At 49.5% G+C, this 23,505-nt stretch overlaps 1 protein-coding gene across 17 annotated transcripts in view; it reads right to left on the bottom strand.

Moving 5' to 3' along the window:
• The window catches only part of NFIA (nuclear factor I A), a 348,828-nt gene that overhangs the window by 245,627 nt on the left and 79,696 nt on the right, over positions 1–23,505 (bottom strand). For 7 of the 17 annotated variants that reach the window (XM_054286275.1, XM_054286280.1, XM_054286281.1 and 4 more), the window contains exon 1: positions 2,319–2,611. The exons of the other annotated variants lie outside the window; for them this stretch is intronic. In XM_054286275.1, the coding sequence (XP_054142250.1) occupies positions 2,319–2,345 (27 nt within the window). In that variant the 5' untranslated portion in view covers positions 2,346–2,611. Of the gene's footprint in view, positions 1–2,318; positions 2,612–23,505 lie in introns of those variants that run through there. 17 annotated transcript variants of the gene reach the window in all.

Here is a 23,505-nt window from a genome sequence, read left to right as displayed (position 1 = left end):
AGAGCCTGCCTGTCTCTAAGCAGCACCTAAAATTTGGGCTGCACAGTTCTGTACTGTTTATCCCAAAATTCTCCTCTGATCTCCAAAAAGGTGTTAGAAAAAACAAAACAAAAACCCTACGACAAAAGAACCCCAACGCCAACCCAAAGGCGCCTTCGATAATGTAATCCTGCAAAGGAGGCTTTGAAACAATGTATTTCTGCAGATCTTTTTGAAATTAAGCCAACTACAGCGACCCTTGCTAATATTTTTACAATCCATTTGCTTGTAAATCTATGAGGAGACGTGCATATGTTCCCCAACTATTTCCTAGCTCCTCAGCAGATATGTAAATGGAACGATGTTTGGATTTTTCCTGACAGATGACACAAAATGCTTGTGCCATTTTGGTTCCAGGGCTTGGATAAATACGCTCAGAACCAGCATTTTTGTTTGTTTTCCTTTTCTAACCCACTTTCAAGAGCTTCCCTTTAAATCTGAACTAAAACTTGACCAAGAAAAAAAAAAAAAAAAAGAAAGAGGAAAAGAAAAAAAATCCTTCCTAAAACTTGTATCAATAAAAGCTCTTGAAACGATAAAATAGGAAATTACTCGCAATAGCTCAGGGCTCGCCCCCTTTTTTCTACGGAAAAATGACAGAATCACCTAATTGATCCTTCGGAGGGAAGAGTTTGTCAGGAGGCCTCTAATCCTCCTATTACTTTCCCAAACGTGCAGCAAGAATGCCAGATTTTCCTAACGGAGTCAAAGCACATGCCTGGCTTTCTGCTTTTCTTTTGATAAATGTAAAAAAAAAAAAAAAAAAAAAAGCTGGGGGGGGTGTGGGGGGGGACGACGGGGACAGGACACGACTGGGCCAGGGCGCAACCGGCCCATGGATTTATTTTCTCTCCTTAAAATGCGACTGGGCCTAGAGAGCCCCAGGAGCCCCACGTGGAGATGCCAGGAGCGTCGGCGCTGCGGGCCCTGCACGGAGTGTCCGGGGGTCCCTCCCGCAGCCGCTGCGCTGACAAAAACCAGGTATTGCTCAGAGTTGAATTAAAGGCACAAACTTTGCCCAGGCACGGCCCGGAGTTGCTGCATCCCATCCTCTGCAAACTCCCGCTGCTCGCATTTTGCTCCTGCCTTTTGAGCAAGTGTACGGTTTGGAGTTTCGTGCCCCCGCCGGCCTGGTGTTTTCTCGCCAGCACCCCAAAATTTGGGGCAGGCTGGAGAAGGAGAGGGGACCGCGACTAGAGAAGGGGACGAAAGGACGAAACTTTCAGAGCTCTTCGGGCTGCCTGGGAAGCTGCCGGCCCTCTCCCTACAATTCATTGCCTTTTTCTCGACGGAAAGAGCCCGGAGAGGCTTTCTCACCGGGAGAAAAAAAATATTCCAATTAAATTAATAAGAATAATGTAGTCAAAATCTCCTGCAGGAGGAAATAATCTGGGGTTTGAGTCCGCCACAAAGCATTTCCTCGTTAAACCATTATATCCTGCTAATTGAAGGGGTGTAATTCAGCGTCCTGCAGCAGCGCGCGGGGAAAGGGGGGCCGGGGGTTCCGCGGCCGCGCAACCGGGGGGCACCGCGGAGCGACGCCCCCGCCTCCGCTCCCCGCGCAGCCCCGTCCCGCCGCGAGCGGAGCGCGCAAAAGTTGCGCCGAGCGCCGCGGGGCCCGATCCGCGGGCGGGAGGGTGGCGGGGGGGACACGCGACACACGCGGGACAAGTTTGCGGATGTCCGTGCGGGGGAACACGCGCACGGGCCCCCGGCTGGGGCGGCCTCCGCGGGTGCGGAGGGCGCTCTGCGCGGGGGCGGCTGCACCGCGCCGCACCGCGGGAGCGAGCCCAGGTGCGGGGGACGGTCCTTCTCTCGGCGCCCGGGGCGCCGCGGGGGCGCGGAGCTGGCGGGGCCGCTCCCGCGGAGCCCCGAGCGCGGTGCCGGGGGGTGCGGGCCGCGCCGTGCCCGGGGCGGGGAGCGGCGCAGCGGCTCCGGCGCTGCCCCGGGGCCGCGGTGCGGGGCGGTGCGAGGCGCTCCGGCGCGGGCGGCGGCATCGGCGGCATCGATCGCGGATGACCAAGCACGGCGGGGCCGTGCGGGTCGTCCCGCAGCACCGCGCCCGCGCGGCCCCCCCCGTTAATTAAAGCATTAATAAGTAGGCGCCATTAGCCATGTGCCGACACAAATGGCCGTGCGGGAAGGGGGTGGAGGGGGGGGGCATGCGAGCGAAAGGCAACAAAGTTAGTTTCGGCGAGCGGCGGTGGTGCCCCTTCCCCGGCGCGCACGGCCGCGCACCCCCGCAGCGCCGGCCCCACCGCGCCCCGGCGGCCGCTTACCTGGGTGAGACAGAGCGGAGAATACATGACTGCTGCGGGGGGCTGCGGTTTGGAGGTGTGCGTGTGCGGGGAGAGAGGGAGAGAGAGAGGGGGAGAGAGACAGAGGGAGAGGGAGAGAGAGGAGGGGAAAAAAGAGAGAGAGAGAGGAGAGGAGGGGGAGCCCCGAGCCTGCTTCTTGCTTTCACATTTCCAACTCTGCCAAACTGCAGCCAGCGCGGAGCCGCTCCATGAGCTGAACTTTAACCCCGCCTCGACTTTCCCGCACTACGCGCTCGGCATGCCTGCCCCGCGCGCCGTTAAAGGCATAGCGCTCGCTGCGCGCCCCTCCGCCGCCCCCGCTCCGCGCCCCTCCGCTCCGCTCCGCGCCCCTCCGCTCTGCGCCGCGCACCGCCCGCCCCGCGCCCCGCGCCGCCCGCCCGCGGGGGCGGGGAGGGGCGGGGAGGGGGCTGCGGCGCCGCCGCCTCCCTCCGCCCCGCCGCCCCGCAGCGCGGCCAGCCGCGGAGCCGAGCAGGGCTCGGCTCAAAGTTTGCCTCTTTTTACTAAGCGGGAAGGGGGGGTTGTGTATTTTTCTGTTATAATTGTTATTTATTTATTTATTTATTTATTTATTTATTTATTTTGCTCTTCCCGGGGGCTGCGGCTCCGCTCGGCCCTTGACCGTGGAGGGATGGGGCGGGGGGCGCTGGGGGAAGCGGCGTTGCCTTCCACAACTTTCCCCATCCCCTTTGGCACTTGTCATTTTAAATCAAGCGCTTTAGAATCAAGGGTGCTTATTCCACTTTAAAAAAAAATAAAAATTTTCTTCTAAAAAATAGCAACACATAAATTCATCGGCACATCGCACTCCCCCCTCTTTCTTACTTATGAAATCTAAAAGTGAAGCGCTTAAAATTAAAAATACCCCCGCGCCTCCTGACACTTCTGGAGCGCATTGTCTTGGCACCGGCAACGTTTGGGTTTGGGGTTTGGATGCTCTCCAGCCCGCTCCTGGGGACTCGGAGGGTGTCCCGGCTGGTGTGTCCCCCCCTTTCCTCCTGGGAATAGCGTTTTCCACTGATGCCGGAGGCACTTTAGGTGACCCCCGCGTCCCTGCGCGTAGTCACAGGCTTTTATTTTTTTTTTGGGGGGGGGGGGGGGGGGAGGGCGACGACGACGACACTCGCAGGGAAAAAAAAAATTCCATCTATAGGGGAAAAGGAGGAAAAATCCCCTCCCGCTGCCGCTTATTTCGGAGGTGGAGGGAGAGTGGGTTGTGTCCCCCACTCGTCCGTGCCGCACCGTTCCCAGCCTTTTGCGGTTTCCAGCATTATCTTTTAAGTAACTTTTGGCGCCCTTCGGGAGACTTTTGGCCGCGGGACGGCTGGTTGCGCCCTCTAGGCAGGGGCCACGGTCAAGTGCAGCCCCTCCGCAGCCACGGACACCCCTCCCTTCAAAAAAAAAATACAAGTAGAGCGAAAGCACCTTCCCCCACCGCAGAATATTTGAGCGCTGAACGGGTGGGCGCGCAAGTTATCCTCATTTTTCCCAACTCAGCGTTTTGCTAAGCACGCTCTAAAAAAATAATTTTTTAAACATGGAATTTTTTTTTAATAAAAAAGCTTTTTTTTCTTTCTTCTGCCCTCCCCCCCCTTTTTTTTTTTTGGGTGCTAAATCCGGAGGTTTCCGAGGCTCCGTCCCCGCCAGCGGCCCCGTCCCCGCGGGGCGCCGCCAACTTCGGCGGAAAAGGCAAAAAAAAAAAAAAAAAAAAAAAAAAGAGGAGAAAAAAAAATGTAGAGACAAAAAATAAAAAGAGGAGGAAAAAAAAAAAAAAGGAGAATAAAAACCGAGAAAAAAAAAGGAAAAAAAGGCGCGCCCCTCCCCCCGGGGGAGTTCAAACGTCGCAACACCCACTCCCGCCGCTGATTGGGCGGCGCTCTGAAACGTCACAAGGCCCCGCCCCGCCCATTGGTCCCCGCCGCGGTCCGTCACATCCCGCGCCCGGGCGCGTTTCTTTGTGCGCGGCCGCGGGCGCTCCAGACGGCGCGCACGGAGCCGGCGCGCACGTACGGGCGGGGAGGGGGGAAAGCGGGGGAATCTGTCAAGCTCAGCGGTTTTCTCAAATCCCTGACCAAAAAAAAAAAAAAAAAAAAAAAAAAAAAAAAAAGATTTAAAAAAAAAGGCAGCTGCGGCGCAGCCCTGCGCACCCGCGCTCCCTCCGCGCCCAGACCCCGCGCAGACAATAGCGAATTCCCTCTGCGAAAGCGTGGGAATCGGGTTAAAAATACAAAAACAAGAGTTTAAGCGGCGCCGCGTCCCGCGGGCAGTGATGACAGGGATAACACAGATAACAGCGCAAGAGAAACTTTGCGGGCTCTAGCGGCTGGCGGCACTTTTTTTTTTTCTTTTTTCTCTTCGCAATTTTTTATATTTTTTATGGCTAAAATCGACTCTCAGCCGTTGGGAACCGGAAGGGAAAACCCGCCGCAGCCAACTGCCGCCGGCTTTTAGGTGGGATGTGTTGGGATTTTTTTTCTTCCCGTGCGTTTCGGGCTGATTTGGGGCTTTTGGTGGCTGCGGCGCGGCGCGAGCGGGGGTCGGGGCGGGCGTGCCCGGGCGCTGCCGCCGCCTCTCCACGCTCTGCCGGGTGGGCTCCCAGTGCCCGGGACTTTGCAGAAGTTACGAGCGATTCGGCAGCCTCCCGCCCACCACCCACCTCCCTCCTCCTCTTCTCCTCCACCTCCTCCTCCTCCTCCCTCCCGCCCCCGCGTATTTCCGCAATCGCCGCGATTCGCACAGGAGACCCGCACCGGGGGGCGACGGGGCTCACGGACATCCCCCGCACACCCCCGGCCGGGCGGGCGGCCCCGCTGCGGGCCCGCAGTGTCCCGCCCCCGCCGAGCCCCTTCCCAGCCGCGGGGCTCCAGCGCGGGGGCAGTGCGAGCGCCCCTCGCACGGGTAACCCCCATCCTGCACGGGTAACCCCCATCCTGCACGGGTAACCCCCCATCCTGCACGGGTAACCCCCCATCCTGCACGGGTAACCCCCCATCCTGCACGGGTATCCCCCTATCCTGCACGGGTATCCCCCTATCCTGCACGGGTAACCCCGCATCCTGCACGGGTAACCCCGCATCCTGCACGGGTAACCCCCATCCTGCACGGGTATCCCCCCATCCTGCATGAATAACCAGCCCCCCGCACGGGTGAAACCCCCTCCTGAACGGGGAACCCCCTTACCCTTCCGCACAGGGATCCCCCCTGTGCGCACCCCCCGGCGCGGGGAACCCCCGTCCCTTTCGCAGCAAAGCTCCTTCGCTGCATGGGCAAAGTTACCTGGCGCTGGCAAACCCCCTATCCTCCTTTGCTCGTCCACCTTTGCACCCCCCGTGCTTTGCGAACCCCCCCAGGCTTTGCTCCCCCCGGTGCGGTGAAGGAGCGGGGCCCCCCCGGCCGGGCAAGCCCCCGGCGGGGGAGGACCGGTCGTCCCCGCAGCGCTGCCGTGCCTGGCAGCGATGCAGCAGCCAAGCTGCAAAGTCTCCAACTTACACGGCACCCCTAAAATAGTCCTGATTTCATCCCTGAAAGGATTTCCTGGCTTTGTGTGTCTTAACTAGCCTTGGCCATTTTTGTAGAATAACCCCATTATTCACAGTTCTGAGGGTACAATCTGCTAAAGTCACTTAATAAAAAAAAAAAAAAAAGTCCAAAAAAACCCAACCAAAAAAACACAGAGTAGAAAGAAAAACCTTCAAAGGGCGTGAGAAATAAAGGCAAACAAACAATTGTCTGTGGCTCTCAGCTCCCCTTGATCGTGGATACCCGCTTCATTAACAGGAGAAGCATTATATGCTTAAAACTGGAAGCCTCAAGATGCGTGATAATACTGCAAAATTAATTTGGGGGGGGAGAGCAAGTGGATCCGAAGGTTAATTGCTATTTTTGACAACAAAGTGAGACTTCAACTCACACAACTCATAAGGAGTGGTGTGGTTACCCCTCTGAATTTACTGCTTTTAATCGACTTGAGCAGGTATTTAAAGACACAGAGGTTGGAGCCGCAGCGTGCTGAGTACAGAGACCAACCAAAAAAAAAAAAAAAAGAGTAAGAAAGTAAAAACCCCTGAGATAGTGATTTTCAGTTCGCAGTTTGGGAGCCCCAGACCTGCGCTGGTGGCAGCGCGGCTCCGTGCCGGCGGCGCGTTTGAACCTCGCGGCAGCGGCGGCTCTGCTTTCCTGGTTACCTCCTGGTGACCCCTCGGAGGGAGCCCGCCGGTTCCCAGCGGTCTGGAGACCACAGGTTGGAAACCACTGGTTTTGCATAAACTTGTGTTATTCGGCGCAGGCTTAGGTCGCGAGGGCTCCTCTTAGCAAATTGTCGGAGGATGATGTGCACTGCATAAATTAAAACATCATGTCCCCTTGCCATGTGAAAGCATTATTAAAAGAAGCATAATAAGGGATTTCCACCATGTTATCAAGCGTACAAAGAGAACTCCGAATGGGAGGGATGGCTGTCATCGGGGTAGAACAAGCTGGGATTTTGGAGAGGCTTGAGAAGCGCTTTGAATAGCCCGTCAGTTGGACAAGGATCAGCGCTGACAATAGCCGGGCTATATGTGGTATGGCCTGTTAGCATACAGCAGCGATCATTAAAGGCCTGAGACAGACAGCAGGGCTCTCCTGGGCCCTGAGTGATGTTAGTGGCTTTGGGACAGCCAGTGTGGCTGCCCTGGGAGCAGCTTTGCCCCGCTGAGAGCCAGAAGCCCCCTGAAATCACCAGGCTCGATCATGATTCCTTTTCCATCAGGACTTTAGAGCCACACTCTGCTGACTCACATCCCCAAGAGACCTAAGTGCCACTGTGGTGGGTGAGAATCAATGCCCAGACGTTTCTCTGTGTCCCATAACCTACTATGGAGCTGTCTACAAATTCCAGTAGAAACATCATGGAGAAGCAGTAGTTTAGTGCCATGCCTAACCTTGTCCCACCATCAGCCATGAAATCAACAATATTCTGAAGCTACCAAAACTGAGAGTATTCTATAAGACTCTCCCTGGGGAAGAGATTGCTTTTTTATTCCACAGGTGCACAAAGAACTGGGCATAACAGGGTTGTCCTTCTTAGTTTAAAGGCTCCAGATCCTAAAATAAAGTTCCCCATAGCAGCACTGTTGGAACTCGATAATATCTAAGGTGTCTTCCAAACCAAGCCATTCTATGATTCTACAATAAACACCATGGTTTTGTGAACACTGTGTTGTCCTAAAACAGGAGGGCAGAACTTTCAACTTCCAGGCTCCAAATTTCAGGGAGTAGCTTAAATAAGCAGAGTAGTACATTTGATGGAAACTCTCACCTTACGCCACTAAATACATGTGAATAATAATGTTTTCCCATGCAATATTTTCTGTCCATCACCACAATTCCCAGCAGGAGCGCAGGGTGATGAAGAAGCACTGCAGTCCCTATCCGGCAGATGAAAACGGCCACACCATTTGGGGTCTGGGCCATGGGTGCATCGCCAAAGCCACTATGATGTGGGGAATTAAAGCAGCTGCGCTAAGGGCAAGGGGGAATAAGGACACTAAAAATTGGTCAATCTTTGTGTGGAAAGACCTGCTTTGACCGTGAGCTCGTGGCGGCATCGCTGCCTGGCACGGCCGCGCGTGGGGCGCTGGCTGCGGAGCCCAGCGCGGCGCAGGAGCGCCTGCAGAGCTGTAATGCATTTCCACAGGGGCTCCAGCCTATTGCGAAATGCACTGCGGAGGAAATAACTTCCCAGCAAAAGTGGTGTGCAGACTGCAGAAAGGAAGCAGCAGAACGGACAGAGGCGGGAGAGGCAGTGTTTCCCCTTTTTTTTGCTGTGGATGTTCTTATGGGGAGCAAAATAAGTGGTAATGTTTTTAAGATAAAAATCCCTTTGCAAGCAGGGTTTATTTGAAAAAACTAAATATTCCTTGAAGTGAAAGTTCCCTATGAAAGTGGATGGAGTTTAATAAGTGGTTTATGAGTGGGCTCAAGCAGTGCCCGTCGGCCCAGGCCCCACCGTGGGCCAGCAGGGACCTAGAACTCCCTTCTTACCATGTTGGTGCCACCATCCAACTGGATAAATCCCCTGTTCACAGCCAGGAAAGACACAAATAGGTACAGTTGTCCTCAGCTATATTATATTTGTACACAGTCCCGCAGTGTTATCGCTGCTGGAAGCTGAGGGACACCTCTCACAATGGTACGAAATCATTCTCCAGCGATACGGAGTGATTACACCATGCAGAACTGATACTGCTCTTGTCCTAAATCCAATGTTTTATCAGGCAGTTTGGCATAAACACTTTGGTCCTAATCTCGCACACCTCAATGAAAATTTCACTTGATAAAGTTTGCGCAAGAGTGGTATAAACACGGTGTGGCAAATATTGTTTATAAACCCATCCACACCCATTCACACACTATTTATTTTAGTGTATTATATATCCATGCGTTGTCATATCTATTTATGCACTATATTTCTCAAAAGGAAAGTAAGTCTTTTGTCCCTGCTTTTACATGAGAACGTTTTACATTCAGGGTTCGCTCAGAATATAAAAGCTGAGATTCAATGCAGGGTGTGAAAAATGAACCTGAGGAATTGCTGACTGGACTTTGTAAAGTTTCAGATAGCACAAACAGTTATGTGACAAAGAAAAGTTATGCCTAAGAGAAAAAAGGGATATTAATACTAATATTAAACATCAGCCTACGCTGCTTAGAAGCAGTGGTGGTCTTTTAGCCCTCATTAACATGCATTCCCTGCTGCCCTCCGCTGCAGGCTTTTCTCTGGAGTCTGTAACTTTCACAATGAGATGGGCATTATTTCCCCAAATAAATAAATAAATAAAATTCAAAGCAGCAATCTGCTTCACTGATAAGTAATTTTTTTCATGTTTCTTATCTATGCTGAAGTTTTGGGAAGAAAGAAAACAATAATAATATGAGTGGCCTGTTCAGACACAAACTCGGACAACTTTGTGCCTAGGTTAGAGACAGGCTGGGTAGAAGGGCACAGTAACAGGTGCTGGTTTATTACTGTTTTTCTAGCACAAAATTTATCTGCAATTCTCTTCTGCAGTTATTTTTTATAAAATAGTTTTAGCCCTGCTAACCCAGACAGCACATGAGGTCTGATCACTTTCCTTGTGGGTACAGAGCAGGAAAGTTTTCCATCACAAGTTTTCCTAACTCTGTCTTTTTTCTACTATTAAAAATATTTCTTTCAGCCCTAAATTATGTATTCTTCAAAAGGTGATGCATTATTCTTCATAGGAAAGACAGGCACTGACACAAGATAGTTTAGAGCCCCCCACTTCTAGCCCATAAACTTCAAACTAAATGAAATTATAGAGAATTGAAAGTAATACCCTTTCTCCGAGATTAGTAACTTTTTACTTCTCTACCTCCTCTAATTTTATAGACAACTTCATAACGTGCAAGGACTGAGCCATAAAAGCTGTCTGTGCCGTAGCTCACATGCAAAAGTTGGTTGCAACAACTCAAAAACCTGCACGAGACCCAATGCTTCTGCCTAAAAGATTTTGTAAAAAAACCCACAGAGTGAAGTGCGCCCAGTCCCCTTTGCTTGCTCTGCCTTTTCCCAGAGCCCATGGCTCCCTTGGAGTAGTGAAGGAAATGTGCTAGTCTCAGCACCTGAATTTTTTTTTTTTTTTTGAAGTCTTTATTACTGTAATTCACTGACCTGCCGCATTGTAAGCCCTGGCAATATAGATCCTGCACTGGGCACCCTGTGCTGGTGCTGGATCTCTCTGGAGAAGCTGCTCTGTTGGTTTGCCTTTTTTTTTTTTTTTTTTTTTTTCCCAGAAAGGGAGTTTTTCTTTAAAAAAAAGAAAAAAGGGAAGTGTAATCCGTGTGGGCTGCCTGTGACAATCACTGCTTTCCTCTCCTAACAGCAGGGAGAAGGTGAGAGCATCCTCTGCTCACCCGACTGTTGTGTTAACTTCTATCCTAGGCTGGGAAGATTTCCATAGGGTAACCCCCGGAAGAAGCAGGCGCGATGCACAGGTGGCCCTCACAAAGGGACACGCTCAGCTATGGTTTTATTTGGATTCCTGGAAAAGCACATAAATCACAACACCGCCCCACGTACGTATGCCCGACCCCTTCCTTAACTTCTTGCATGAAAAGGTTATTTCTGAGCCTGTGGAGCAGGTGTACGTACTGTGGTGAAGCTCGTGGGCAAAGACACACTGACTGCATTATTTCTCCCTCAGAAAACTGAAAACCCGAGCCAGGAGATCCCCCAGCCCAGCTCCCCCCTCCTCCAGGAGGAAATAGGCATTTCCTTAAAAATATTCTATTTTTTTTTTTTTATCCTCTTCAGATTCAGATTGTCACTAAATATAGAAACTCTTGTAGCCACACAAACTGTGCATCGCCCCACAGCTGCTCATTTGCAATTTGTTCCCGCACTTAAAAATCTCTTAATGCTACAAATAAACTTTGGGAAAGTTACATCCCAATAAACAATGAGGTGTTGTTTAAAATTACATGTGCTACTGTATTATTAGGTCTCTACCGACACTACAATTATCTTTTGAAGCTGGCAATAACGCATTAGCTGTTCAGTCAGACGCAGAAATAGACTGGTGGATAAGCCCTCTGCCATTTTTATGAATGGAAAATATTTTAAAAGATTGTTTCCACTTTCTTCTTTGTCCTCTCCCCCGAAAGGAGCCCCCGCGCCGTCACTCTTTCCCCACGTCACTTTAATATTCATCTATTTTATCCATACATTGCGATACATGATTAACTGCCTCCCCCCTACCACACACACATCGCCCCAAACAATACAGATACTTATTGGATTAACTACTCAGTCCTCGCTGGAAGGAAAGCGGTATCCGTGAGCTCTCGCTTTTATTTGCACGTACAGCTGTAGATCTGTGGCATGACACAAAAATAAATCACAATAATTGAAAAAAAATTTAAAAAAGAAAAAATAAGAAAAAAGAAAAAAGTGGATAATCCCTACGCGGGAGCGCAGTGTCCGCCGCAGCATCCGCGGCACCATTTTTACTCGCCGAGGGAGTTCGCAGCGCGGCGGATCCTGCCTGGTTTTGCCCGATTTCTGCCCGGTTTTGCCCGATTCCTGCCCGCTCCCCGAGCAGCCGCTGCCCGGCGTGGGCGACCGTGATGGGCGTCGCATCCCGCCGTGCTGCGGGCCCCCCTCCGGCACAGCCCTGGCACCGCACCGCGGCCGGGGGCACAGAAAACGGAGGTGCGGCGCGGAAAGAATTACAGCGAAGCCTTTAAAGGTCGCTGTTTGAATTTGCTCTGCCTCTGGATTATTTGGAGGGAAAGGGGAGGGGGCGGGGGGGAATAAATAAATAAATCTCGCAACCTGCCAGCTCTGCCTTCCCAACGCTCGCCAAGTCACTGGTAGCCATTTTCATCTAAGGTACAGGAGGAGGAAAGAAAAAGGAAAAAGAAAGCCGAAAAATCTTTAAGAAAAAAGGACCCGAAAAAAAGGAACCAAGACAGGAAAACCCCGCGGAGCAGCGCAGAGCGGGGCCGCTGCAGCCGCTCCGCGCCCGCGCAAGCCCCGCCGCTCGCTCCGCCGGCCGGCGGGCTGCTCAGTTTGTTTTTTTCTCCTGTATTTCCCCCTCATTTTGGTTTTTTTCCCTCTCCCACACCCCCTTTTTTTCTTTTCTTTTTTTTTTCTTTTTTTTTTTTCTTTTTTTTTTTTTTTTCCCCTTTCCCCCTCTCTTTTGCCGCAGTCTCCGTCCGGCGCTGGGCGAGTCCCGGCAACCCGCGCCGGCGAGGAGCTGATTTATCGCTGCTCCAGCCCCGGCTCGCAATTCTGTCACTCTAAATCACGCACATGCGGAGAGCGGGAAGGTTTTGGCCAGCTCCCCGCTCCACCCCCCCACCCCCCTCAAAAAAATTAATAAAAAAATTCAAAAATATAAATAACGAAAAGAAAAAGGTGAGGGGGGGGGAGAAATCCAGGGAAGAGTCGGCGCCCCCCGACCCCCGCTGCAAAATAAAGTCTCAATAAAAGTGGCGGGGGCGGCGCGGAGGGCGGGAGGGATGCAGGGAGGGATGGAGGGAGGGAGGGGGGCACCTGGCAGCGCCGCGCCCGCCCCCGCCGCTCCCCGCGGCGCCTCCCGGGCCCGGCTCCGGCTCCGGCTCTGCGGGGGGACCCCCGAGCTCTCCCGCCCAGCGAGGTCCTGCCTGCCAGCGCTGCGAGCCGCTGTACATGCGCGTATCCACATACATCCCCATCCCATATGGATGCGGCTGTGGGAGGGTTACAGCAGCTCCCGGGCTGGAGCTGCCGCATCCGCCCCGGCGGCAGCGGGATGCAGAGCCCCGGGCAGCCTGCGGCTCTCCCAGCCCTGCGGCAGGCAGAGGGGCTCTGTGCCAGCCGGGGGCAGCGGCTGCGGTAGCCCGGTGTCCCAGCACTGCTCCCACTGCCCATGAATCAAATCCATAAAGCCAAGGATCCCCTGGTCCTGAGAAATTAGGGTATCATGGCTTGGGACCGCAGCTTGGCCTCCCCTCATCATCTCTGTTAGGCCCTGCAGTGGCTGGGCTGTTATTCCCATCACATCCTTTAACAGTAATGAATAAAGGAAAATCCCTATGAAAAGTGTTGGTGGTATCACTATAATTCGGGGGTTGACAATATCCCTGGGAATTTTGTCCCAATGCGGGGTCCCTTTGGCCATGCCCAGGGTCAGGGCAGGGTTTCAGGGGAGAGAAGTTTCAGGAATGCCTGAATCCCAGCAGCTGCACTGGCAAGTCCCTCAGACTTGCACTGCTGAGCGAGGGAGGAGTCACTCCAGGGAGCAGGATGGTCGCATGCTGCTGGAGATGCTTACACGGCTAATAAAATCCGGGATAAGCCCCCAGCAGTAATGCAGCACACAGGGCAGGAGGCTGAAACTCTTCTCTGCCACTGCACTGCAGCATCAAACTCTGACTTACACACAGCCCTCCTCCTTAAATTCAAGAAATATCTCCAGATTTTCAGTACTGCTGAGCTCCAAACTTTGGTGCAAGTGACTTCTGCCCTGCTTGGCAAAGGGAACCTGTGGGCCGGCCTTGCATGTGCAGCACAGACAGAGCACTGAATCTCCATGGAAAATCCTTCCCCATGGTTTAGAAAATCAGAAGGCCAGGGGGAAATGTATAGAGCAGAGGAAAACACCGGACACCTGAGTGGAAGGAGGGAGTGACCATAGTCAAATGCAGTCCATGTCCATTGGAGACTCCAGGGAAGCTGCTTTTCCCTCCTCACAGTAGTGCTGCTGTTCCCAACATTTTGTGACACCAGGAATGTCCCCTGGTGTTTCTAAACAGAGAAAGGACCAGTGCTGGTGCTCCCAGCGCCCTCCATCCAGGGGACTGCAAAGGAAGCATCCATACATCCCCTTTTGCAAGGGGGGCTTCTTGTCCTGCTGGGATCCCTTTCTTCAGCTCATCCCTTGGGATGGTTTTATGACATCTTGGGGAAGGCAGGCTAGGGAGGGGGTGGGATACCCCTCCCATGGGATACCCGTCCCAGGTGCCCATCACACAGGTACCCCAGCACTCAGACACAGGGATCCCAACACAGCACTGCACCTTCACACGGGTACCCCAGCAGGGAGTTTACCCCAATAAACCGCTACACCTGCCCACAGGTACCCTGACACACCAGTACACCACTCTGCACACCAGAACGCAGCACATGGCTGTACCTGAACAGAGATACCCCAAAACACATCTCTGGAACTCAGGTACCCCATCAGCCCCCTGCAATGCCACATGCCCTGTGTGGCAATGGTGTGGGCTCACTGGGGTCTTTGCTGTTCCCTGGAGCAGGTGAGGTTGGTACAATTTCCCTTTAATCCCAAACATCACCAGCCTTACTCCAAAGGCAATGCCAAAGGCCTTTAAAAATTCCTAGTTAATTTGATTTAAAAAGTGTGACTGTAGGAAATAACGAAGGTTGCTTCCCCCTGTTGCCACAGATTAGCATTCAGCCCACAGACGACAGCAGCGGGGCTGCGGCGTCGCTGGATTTCTTCGGAAAAGTTACCAGAGGCCTGAGAGACAGCTGGAATTCATATTAGAATATTTTTAACGTGCTCTTACAAATACTTTGGCATACGCCTATTCCACTCCTTTTAATGATGTTGACTTCATTTCCTTTAATACGGGGCGAAAAAATGCTACACCAACAAGACTTAATTAAATTAATAAGAGGGAACAATAATAAATAATCCCAGTTGCGTTCCTGGACGGTTGCAAAATACAGATCGGAGGGTCGGGATGGTAACACCCAACAACTTCCTCGGATGAACTGTTGAGATGGGCGCATCCCTGCGCCCCTGCTCTCCTCGCTGCTCCCCTTTCCCGTGTGCGATGCGGTGGCAGAGGGGGCTCGGGGGGTGCGCGGAACTGGGGGGCGTTCCCGTGCCCGCGCACCTGGGGATGTGTGCGCACCTGTGCGCGCGCCCCCGCCGCTGCGCGCCCCCGCGCCCGCCCCGCGGCGCCCCCTGGAGGCGGCCGCGCGCGCCCGGCGCCGCCCCGCCCCTCCCGCCGCGCCCCCCCCACCGCCTCAGCGGCGCAGCGCCCCCTCCCGGCGGGAAGCGGCGGCAGCCTGAGGGGGCCGCGGGGCCCGGGCGGCCCTCGAGGCCGAAACCGGCAAAAATACGGCAAAAGCGGGGAAAACGCACCCAGGTTAACGCCTCCGAGCCCTCTCGCCCTGCTTTGCCAAGGTTCCCGTCAGCTGCAGTGCGTGTGGCTGATGTCAGCAGAGTCAAGCTTTCTCTGTCCCCCACCTACGTGTGAGACTTGAAGGTGGGGTGTCCCCTACTCCTTCCTTCCTTCTTCCTCCTTCCTCCTTCCTCCTTCCAGGGAGGTTTTGGAGGAGGAGAGAGGATGCAGATGTTACACTCCCCTGAGGGAAACAATTTTCCTACCTTTCCTGCAACTCAAACCATCCCTGGACACCATCAGTGTCCTGTGTGTGGGGCAGATCCCGGTGCCCAGCGGGTCAGGAGAGCATCCTGGTGCCTGCAGTTGGTGCTGAGATCCTTCCCGTTATCTATGCCAAGGGTGCTTTGCCATGCAACCAAGCACATCTCCCATGGGAGACAGGTGTGCTCAGAAAAATGGAAGATGGGCAGGTGGCTTCAGCCTGGGGGAACATTAATACACAAGGACAGATCTCTGGCTGATGGATGTGCGCTGCCTTCACCTGCTAATTCACACCAGCTGTTGGCCTGACCTGTCTTGTCAATGGTCCTGAAGTTGCTTTGTCCCTTTTTCCACTCCTAACCAGCCCAGTAAGGGCAGGTCTGGTCACTTAATGCTAATGCCTGTAAGGGTTTCAGGACACAAAAGTGTTGTCTGTTCAGCATTAGTATTTTAAAGTTTTGGCTCTTAAAGGCTGCAGACTCCTGAATAATTGCCTGTGAGCTTATGTCTATCACCTTTCTGTTTTCAGCCTCAGCGAAGCAATCCCTGTGCACTGGGAGTGTTGCCTTGAAGGACATTCCCTGTTATCTCCCTGAATGACACTGATGTACATACAAGAGGACAAAATGCTTCACATTAAAAGTATAGATGCATGTATATATCACAGTGTTGTTGTAACCTTCAGAAATGTTAGAATTGATTTTAAAGGAAAACTCTGCACAGGATTTGTGGTTTTTTCCTTGGGCTTTCTGCGATTGAATTCCAGCACCTCAGGAGAAAATTCGAAACTTTGGGGGTTTTAACCTGACAGAGAACTTTCCAACGTGCTCCACAGAAACGTTTCTTGGCTGCTTCTGTGGCTGCCTCTCTTGCTGGTGTTCACTGAGACAAAATACACATTTTTTACCCAACCGGCTCATTTTTTTTACCCAAGTAATAAAATATGACACTAGAGGGCGGCCTGTTAATGTAATTCAATAATGAAGTTGCAGCGACTGCACGTGGAAATGCAGCACTGTCCCCTGCTTGGAGCCAGGGCTGGGGCTGGAAGCAGGTCTGGGAACGCTGCCTCCTCCTGCTCTGAGGCAACCAGCACTGCCCCAAGACAGAGGGAATATCCCGAGTGGAATACCAGAACCCAAAATAATGACTGTTCCTAAGAAGTGTGATTTTCTAGCAGACCCACGTGTCTCATGTGTTCAAGGCCTGCTCACAGGAGGACGTGGCAGGAGCTATCCTGTCCATTCTCCCGTGACAAACCCATGTCCTGCCACAAACCACGGCCCCAGCTTCAGCAGGTAAAGCACAGTGCTGCGGTTTCAGCCCAGTTTTAGCTGCCTGCACTGCAGTTCAGTGAGCACAGTCCCTGCAGGCTGCTCACTCTCAGGCTCTGCACAGCCTTCCTGTGACTGAGGAGGTCTCTTACCATTCCAGAGACCCGTTTCCTTGTGTCAAATGAGGTTAATAGCTGCGTGCAATTTAATTAATTAAGGGCTGTGAATATTTTTAGAACACCAGACGCAGTATGTGTCAGAAATACCAGGTATTATCTGAGTACGCAGTGCTGGCGTTATCGATATTTACATTTTATGCTGCTTGGAAGCGAGGATTTCCTGGTGGGAAGCTGCCAACAGCAACACTTTCCCCCCCCAGATTTAGAATCTGTGTGTCAAGCATGAGCCAACAGGCACAAGTGACGTCAGGCAGAGGTAAGGCCAAGGACACAGGTGACAATAGAATGTGCACTGGCAGAGACTGGTGACACTGGAGGTTGTCACACATGGACCACACCATAAGCATCCTCAAGAGGCTTTCAGTGCTGTGAGCCTATCAAAGGTTAATTCAGCATTCAGAGAACATTTTAAGATGAACTTAGCTAGACTTTCTTATTGTCTGCAGCAGAAATTGGCCTGGAGTTACAGATGGAAAGAACTTAAATAAGTGGCCGCTTTCCTGAAAGCTGATGTTCCTTAGCATTTAGCAATAACGTGTCCTCGGTTTTTGCTAGATTGCAAACGAGCAATTAATTCTTCAGCACTTGTGCAGAATACTTTAAAAATGGAAACATGAAAGTCTTCTATTAAAATGAAGTTGATAGTATGCACCTGCCACTAATGTACTGTACACTGTGTCTTCCACTCATTATAGTGATGATTTGGGTTGAGATCAAGTGTCATATAGTGAAAATCACTTCAACATGTGCCTGTTCATATGCATAAACTCCTGTGTACCAGATGGCAAAATATAATGACATCTTAAACAGCTAATTGCATAAACCTTGTAATGCAGATAATTGCTGAACCAAAGTATGAGTTAATAATTTCCCACTGTATTGCCTGGCTTGACACTAATTCTAAAGGAAAGTTGTGACAATTCTAACACACTAAAGTTCACCAAGCGGTAATTAAAACTAGCACTTAAAATCATTCGACTTTCAAACCCTTAATTACAATTCAGTGGAATCACTTTGTAGAAATCTAACATTTATAGATAGTTACATGATAGCTGATATTTCATCATCATCCCTTTCATGGTGGTGTTCTAAGGCAGGCGTCAGGAAGCACACAACTCTCCCTGGAAGCTTAAGGTTGTACTGGTTTCTGTACCAGTGGTCACTGGGAAACACTTGGAAAACAGTGGTCAGGACTAGGAGTTTTTCCATGGATTATGCTTAAGGCAGTGTGGCAAGTAGTCCTTTTTTATCACCTGACGATATATAAATGTAAATAAGCATCAAGCCACTACAATGAAATGTATCAGGTTTCATAGCGTGGGTTTAAGAATTGAATTGTTGTGGTTGGTTTGATAATACAACGTACAGACCTCAAAGCTGAGCCTCTAACACATCCTGAGCTGTTACTGTGTATTGGAAAAGGTGCCATGAAGAATGGAAATAGAATTAATGATGGTAAATACAGTTTTAGGAGAAATAAGCCTTAGCAGACAAACGCAATTTCTTTCTTTGATGAGGCGCATCAAATAATATGATGAAGGTAAAGACTGAATGATAAAGGTCAATGAAGAGATGTGATATTCATTTTTTTATGGAGATTAGAATTAACACTGTGTGATATTCCGATCAAAAAGCATTAGAAATAGCAGCAGAGCGTGCACTAATTAGATTAGGAATTGGCAAACAGCCTGTTAAAAAGTAGCTATGAATCAGGAGCCGTTATCAAACGGGAGAGTTTTACCAGGATCAGCATCAGGTCAGATGCTAGTCAATGTTTTCTTCAATGATTTGGATGTAAACACTGTAAATTCACAGCTGATAAATCTGAGGGTGACAGGAACATTGGTGGAGTGACAGACAGCGATGAGAATGGCACTCCAAGTGATCTCAGTTGCTTCATGAGCTGAGCCCATTCAAACACAATTGCTTTTAATACAGACAATGTAAGATTATGCGGTTTCTAGTGTTCACACTTTTAAAAAATTGTTGGAAAACTGGAGTGGGTGCAGAAAAGAGCCACAGAGAGGATTTTAGGGCTGAAGAAAGTGCTTAATGGTGAAAGACTTAAAGCGCTCAATCTGCCTCGCTTACAGGAAAGAAGACTGGGACGTGACATGAGTGTAATGTGTAAGTATTTAAGTATCTACGAGATGTGTCTGGAAATATCTGCTGTATACTGACAACGTTTTTAATCTTTCAGAGAAAAATGGATAACTGCATGTTGAAGTCAAACAAACTCAAGAGAGAATTTAGGGGGCTTTAATAGTCAGAGTAGCTGAAGGCTGACTTTCAAGGCACAAACTGGTTACTATCTTTTTTAAATTTTATTTTCTAAGCAAGACCAGAAGACCTGTGCTAGCTAAAACCAAATGAGTGGATTTAATGCAGAGGCAATGGCACACAGTGTGTTGTCATGTATCAAGGGGCTTTCTGTAGCCTTCAGTGCTGTGAGTCTGTGCATCAGCAGAGACACTGCATCAGCATTTGGGAGCAGGAACGTACACCTGTGCGATGGAATAATCAAGTAATAACTAGTCTAACACATTTCATGGGCTCTCCAGACCCAGGCCAGGTGTGCAGATATCACACATTCATATATCTCTAATAACATATTATTTTTAAAAAGAGACAGTTTGTGTGTCGCTGGAGCTACACAACCCTCCCAAAAAGCAGCCCCTAGCCAGTAGATCTTTCACCCCTTTTCTGCCTCCTGGTATGAAATGGCTGATTCCTCAGAGCTCTGTCCCTCTCTCTGTGGTAAAGGAGAAGCAGTGACTCCATCTCTAGACATCTTTTACCTGGAAGCCTGTTTTATTCAGTGTGAATCAGACATTCCTGGATGGGACTGGATTACAGGCAGAATATTAGCCTGAAGCTTCACCCCAAGCCTCATTTTCTGTACAATTCTGTCTCAGTAATTGATTACTGTAAGAAATGCTGCCAAACACTTCTGCTGCTCACACAGTTTCCTTCTGCTCTGGCCATACACACCCACCACAGCAGTTCCCTATGTGTTGCTTGCATCCTACAAACTTGCTCCTCTCTCAACACCCGAGAACCCTCAACAACTGTCAAAGCCACGAGCAGACAGTAATCATTTCAAGACTCTACAGTACCACCGCATGGTGCCTCCAATTACAGCTCAATGTAATGCAGAAAGAAGAGGAAGCAGGGACCTCATCCCATTTCCTTCAGCTCTGGCACATTCTTGGAGGTCTCCCATCTAAGTTTGGACAGAGCACAGTTTAGCCTAGCCCCTGACCAAAGCCAGGAGCTGAACTCTATCAAATCCAATAGCACAGACAGTTCTGTGCAAGGCTCAGTACAGTCCTCTGTACCTTTAACGTATTTATTAGCCCATGAATCGTAACTACCAGGTGTCTGTGTTGTTACTAATTTTACAGACAGATGTAACTGGATCTGATATGAAATACTTTAATGCTCAGGTTTCCTTTATTGCTCCCTGGGGTCTTTCCAGCCACCCCTGCCACAGCCCTTTCCTCTGTGGGAGCAGCACTGCCATTTACAGCTGGTGAGGATCAGGCTGTTTTTCCCTAGAGAAAAATGCTCAAGGGAAGATGCCATTCCTGACAGTTAAAACACTTTCAGTCTGTACTAAGCATCCTCTGTGAAACCTCAGCTCCAGTTGATTGTGTCAAGCTCTGCAAAGTAACTCCATTCAGCAGAGCTCACAGTGCATGTGTGGTACATGAAGAGATTGCACTTCTTTGTGTATGCACCTCCTAATTATTTACCTGAGGCAGTCCCCCAACTGTCTGTAGCTAGCTGGGGTTACAGCCTTCCCTCTCACACTCCACCAGCTGCATGGGACATGTGCCTCCAGGTGGTCCTGGGTGGTTTTCCCAAGAAATTTCAGTACAAACCTCCATGAGATTCCTGCATTTCATTCATTTCCCACATGTGTAAGTGCAGAATGTCTCTGATGGTATTTCAGCCTATGTGTCTGCACCATAACTACTACACACTGTCCACAGAAGAGACACTGATAACTCCGTAACAAAGCAAAAATAGACACAGCACCATTATTAACTGATAACTTAAACACCAGAGGTTTGAGGGACATTGAAATTGTCAGTGATAGCAAAGCCTGGGCAGCTCAGCAGTCTGAGGGACTCAGGCAGAGATCGATGCAGTGGCTGAGGACCTGCTTTTGGCTTGCAGTGATGCTGGTGATCAACTCAGTGCAGAAAATTGTCCCACCAATCAACTCAGCAGCTTAAAATGAAACATCAGCTGAAATTAGTTGCTGGGGTGGATGTTATCTAAGAAACTTGGTTTTCTTTAAAACATCTGATAGATCCAGGATGTGGCAGTGCAACATGATGGTGATTTATTTCTCAGTCTCTGAATGTAAATTTGTCTTCCTCTTTTCTTTCAATATGAAGAAGTCTTTGAAGTCGAACCTGGGGGTAAATTATTTTCCAGAAGTGGGAATCTAGAAAACAAGGCAAAATATGTTATCATATATCTTTACTGCTCATTGCAACATTATTTTCTGCTTAGGATTTCTAGATACTTATATCAATGCACTGATAGAGTAAAAACAATTTCTGATAATGGATTTTATCAAAACAGAATTAAGTACTGAAAACATAGCATGCATTTTGAGTTTTATTAACAAATCCTGCCTAAATTGAATATCTTCCCATCATTCCCTTTCTAACCAAGATTCAGGGACATTCAAATAGTGCTAATGTAATAAATATTCACTAAAGAGGAGCATAACTTAGAGTTCTCCTACCTGGCTGTGGTTGTTGGGTGCTCTTCAGAGGAGAAGCCATGTTCTTATCTTCTCTCCTCTTCTCTCCAGGAGGTTTTTAGGAAAGGATCAGCCATCATATTTTACCTTCTAAAAATGCATGCCTGTTTTTGTCATGCCTCATATGTGTTCTGATATCCAAACACATTGGAGACAGACTGAAAAATCTGTTGGTAGGTAAAGAAAACACTCTGGGAGAGTAGGCCTCCAGATTCAGTTCTCCATGGAGCAGTTGCCCTCTGCCATTACGCTGATTAAACAACCTTACAATAAAATACAGTGTCATCTTAGAAGGGGAATTTGCTTTCAGAACTGGTGAAAATCACTGAAGATCTATAATTTCTCCAGATAAACACCTGGCAACTGATTTTCTTTACCCTGCCTAATTTGCCTTTGATTTCTAAGACCGTAAGGCACTTAGAGATCAGAAAATAGTTCAGTCTATAAAAAAGAAATGCACCTCTCCTCTTAGCATTGGTTCTGAAATTGTACTTTCAGGCACTGCTATCACCATGTGTAATTACTTGCAGGTGTCAGCTGGAACATGGTGTCTTTTGTCTTCTCAAGTGCTTTGGCCAGCAGGGACCTAACAAGCTTTGGTTTACTGTGATTAATAGGTTGGCTGTTGGTCTAAATGACCACTGGAAAAGGACATCCTGTATGATAAGAGCTTTCACTGTCAGTCATATGGATTGCTTCACCTCGGAGTGTTCCAAAGCACCATTGCTGGAACAGTTTGGACCTGGGTCTGAAGCCAGTGAGACTTTCATAGACGTGCCGGACTCTGCAATAACTTGTAATTCAGTGGCTGAATTCCACTATGGGCATCAGAGCAGGGTAAGAAGCCAGTGATCTTGATCACAATTAGACCTGATTTATACACATTATTTGCTTATCATCTATTCCATATCACATCAATTTAGCTTCTTAATATGGGCACTTATCACAGCAGTGATTGCTGTCTGCTCTGTTAATTGATGATTTCATTGTTCATTGCACCTATTTATGTGTGGCTGTCAGGAAGTGTTTTGTTGTTTCAGCTATGTGAGCATAAGTAAGAACAGTTCTCCAAATCATCAAAATGGCATTCAAAAATCCTCAAAATCTCCAAAATGGGATTTTGAATTAGGCAGTAGCTTCAGGGGGAAATCTGAAGATTTCCTGCAGAACAAATTCTTTAGAGATTTTTGGTGTCCAGCAGAGTGGCTGCTGGAGCCTTCTCAGGTAGCAAGAAACCACTTCCAGGAAGTTTCTGCCATGCTCTGACGTTTATAAAGTGGCTGTTGGTGTTGCATAACCTCAGGAGCATCATTATCATTGACCTATTGTAGAGCTGCCACTATTTCATGTCCCCTGTTCTTCAGCAGAGCAATGCTTATCAGTGCATTTCTTAACTCATCTCTTGTCAGTAAGAGCTTTTTGCTCTGTCTATTGTTCTATTTAGAAAGTAGAGTAAGGGCAAGACAAAAAGGTTTTAAAAGTTAGAGAACTTGGAGTTATGAGCTGTTTTATAAATTTTGGCCAGGGTTAATTTCTTCAAGATAATTCTCATTTTCTATTTATTTCAAATAATAGATTCTAAAGCTGTTTTAATTTTGCTGTTTCATTTTTAACCTCCATTATTTATCAATTTCTTTAAATTGTTTGGCTTGTTCACAGCACTCTTTAAGGCCTCCCCCCTCTATTATTTTATCGTGGCAGTTAAGCGATCTCTGTATAGTCAAACACTGCTTTATGCAGATCCCATTGGGGCTATTCACATATCCATATGTGCATGCAGCTCCCACTAATGCTTGTCAATGGGACTTAACATATGAGCATGGACATGAGAATAGACCCCTTGCTGGGCACTTGACTAGATGGGGATTTTTTTTGATCTTGATCCAGATCATTCACAGCAAACGTGGCTGTTATTAGAAATCACTGCACTTAACAGGACCACCGAGTGCAACCTCCCTTTCCTCCTCCTTCTTCCACAGGGGAGCTGCTTGGTGGAGTTTGCAGGCTCATGG

Source organism: Melozone crissalis, unplaced genomic scaffold (assembly GCF_028551555.1).
Source record: "Melozone crissalis strain CALT ecotype California unplaced genomic scaffold, PUWL_Pcris_2 ptg000045l_1, whole genome shotgun sequence".
NCBI lineage: Eukaryota > Metazoa > Chordata > Aves > Passeriformes > Passerellidae > Melozone > Melozone crissalis.
Note: the sequence above shows the minus strand (reverse complement) of the source record. Positions and strands in the feature narration are given on the sequence as shown.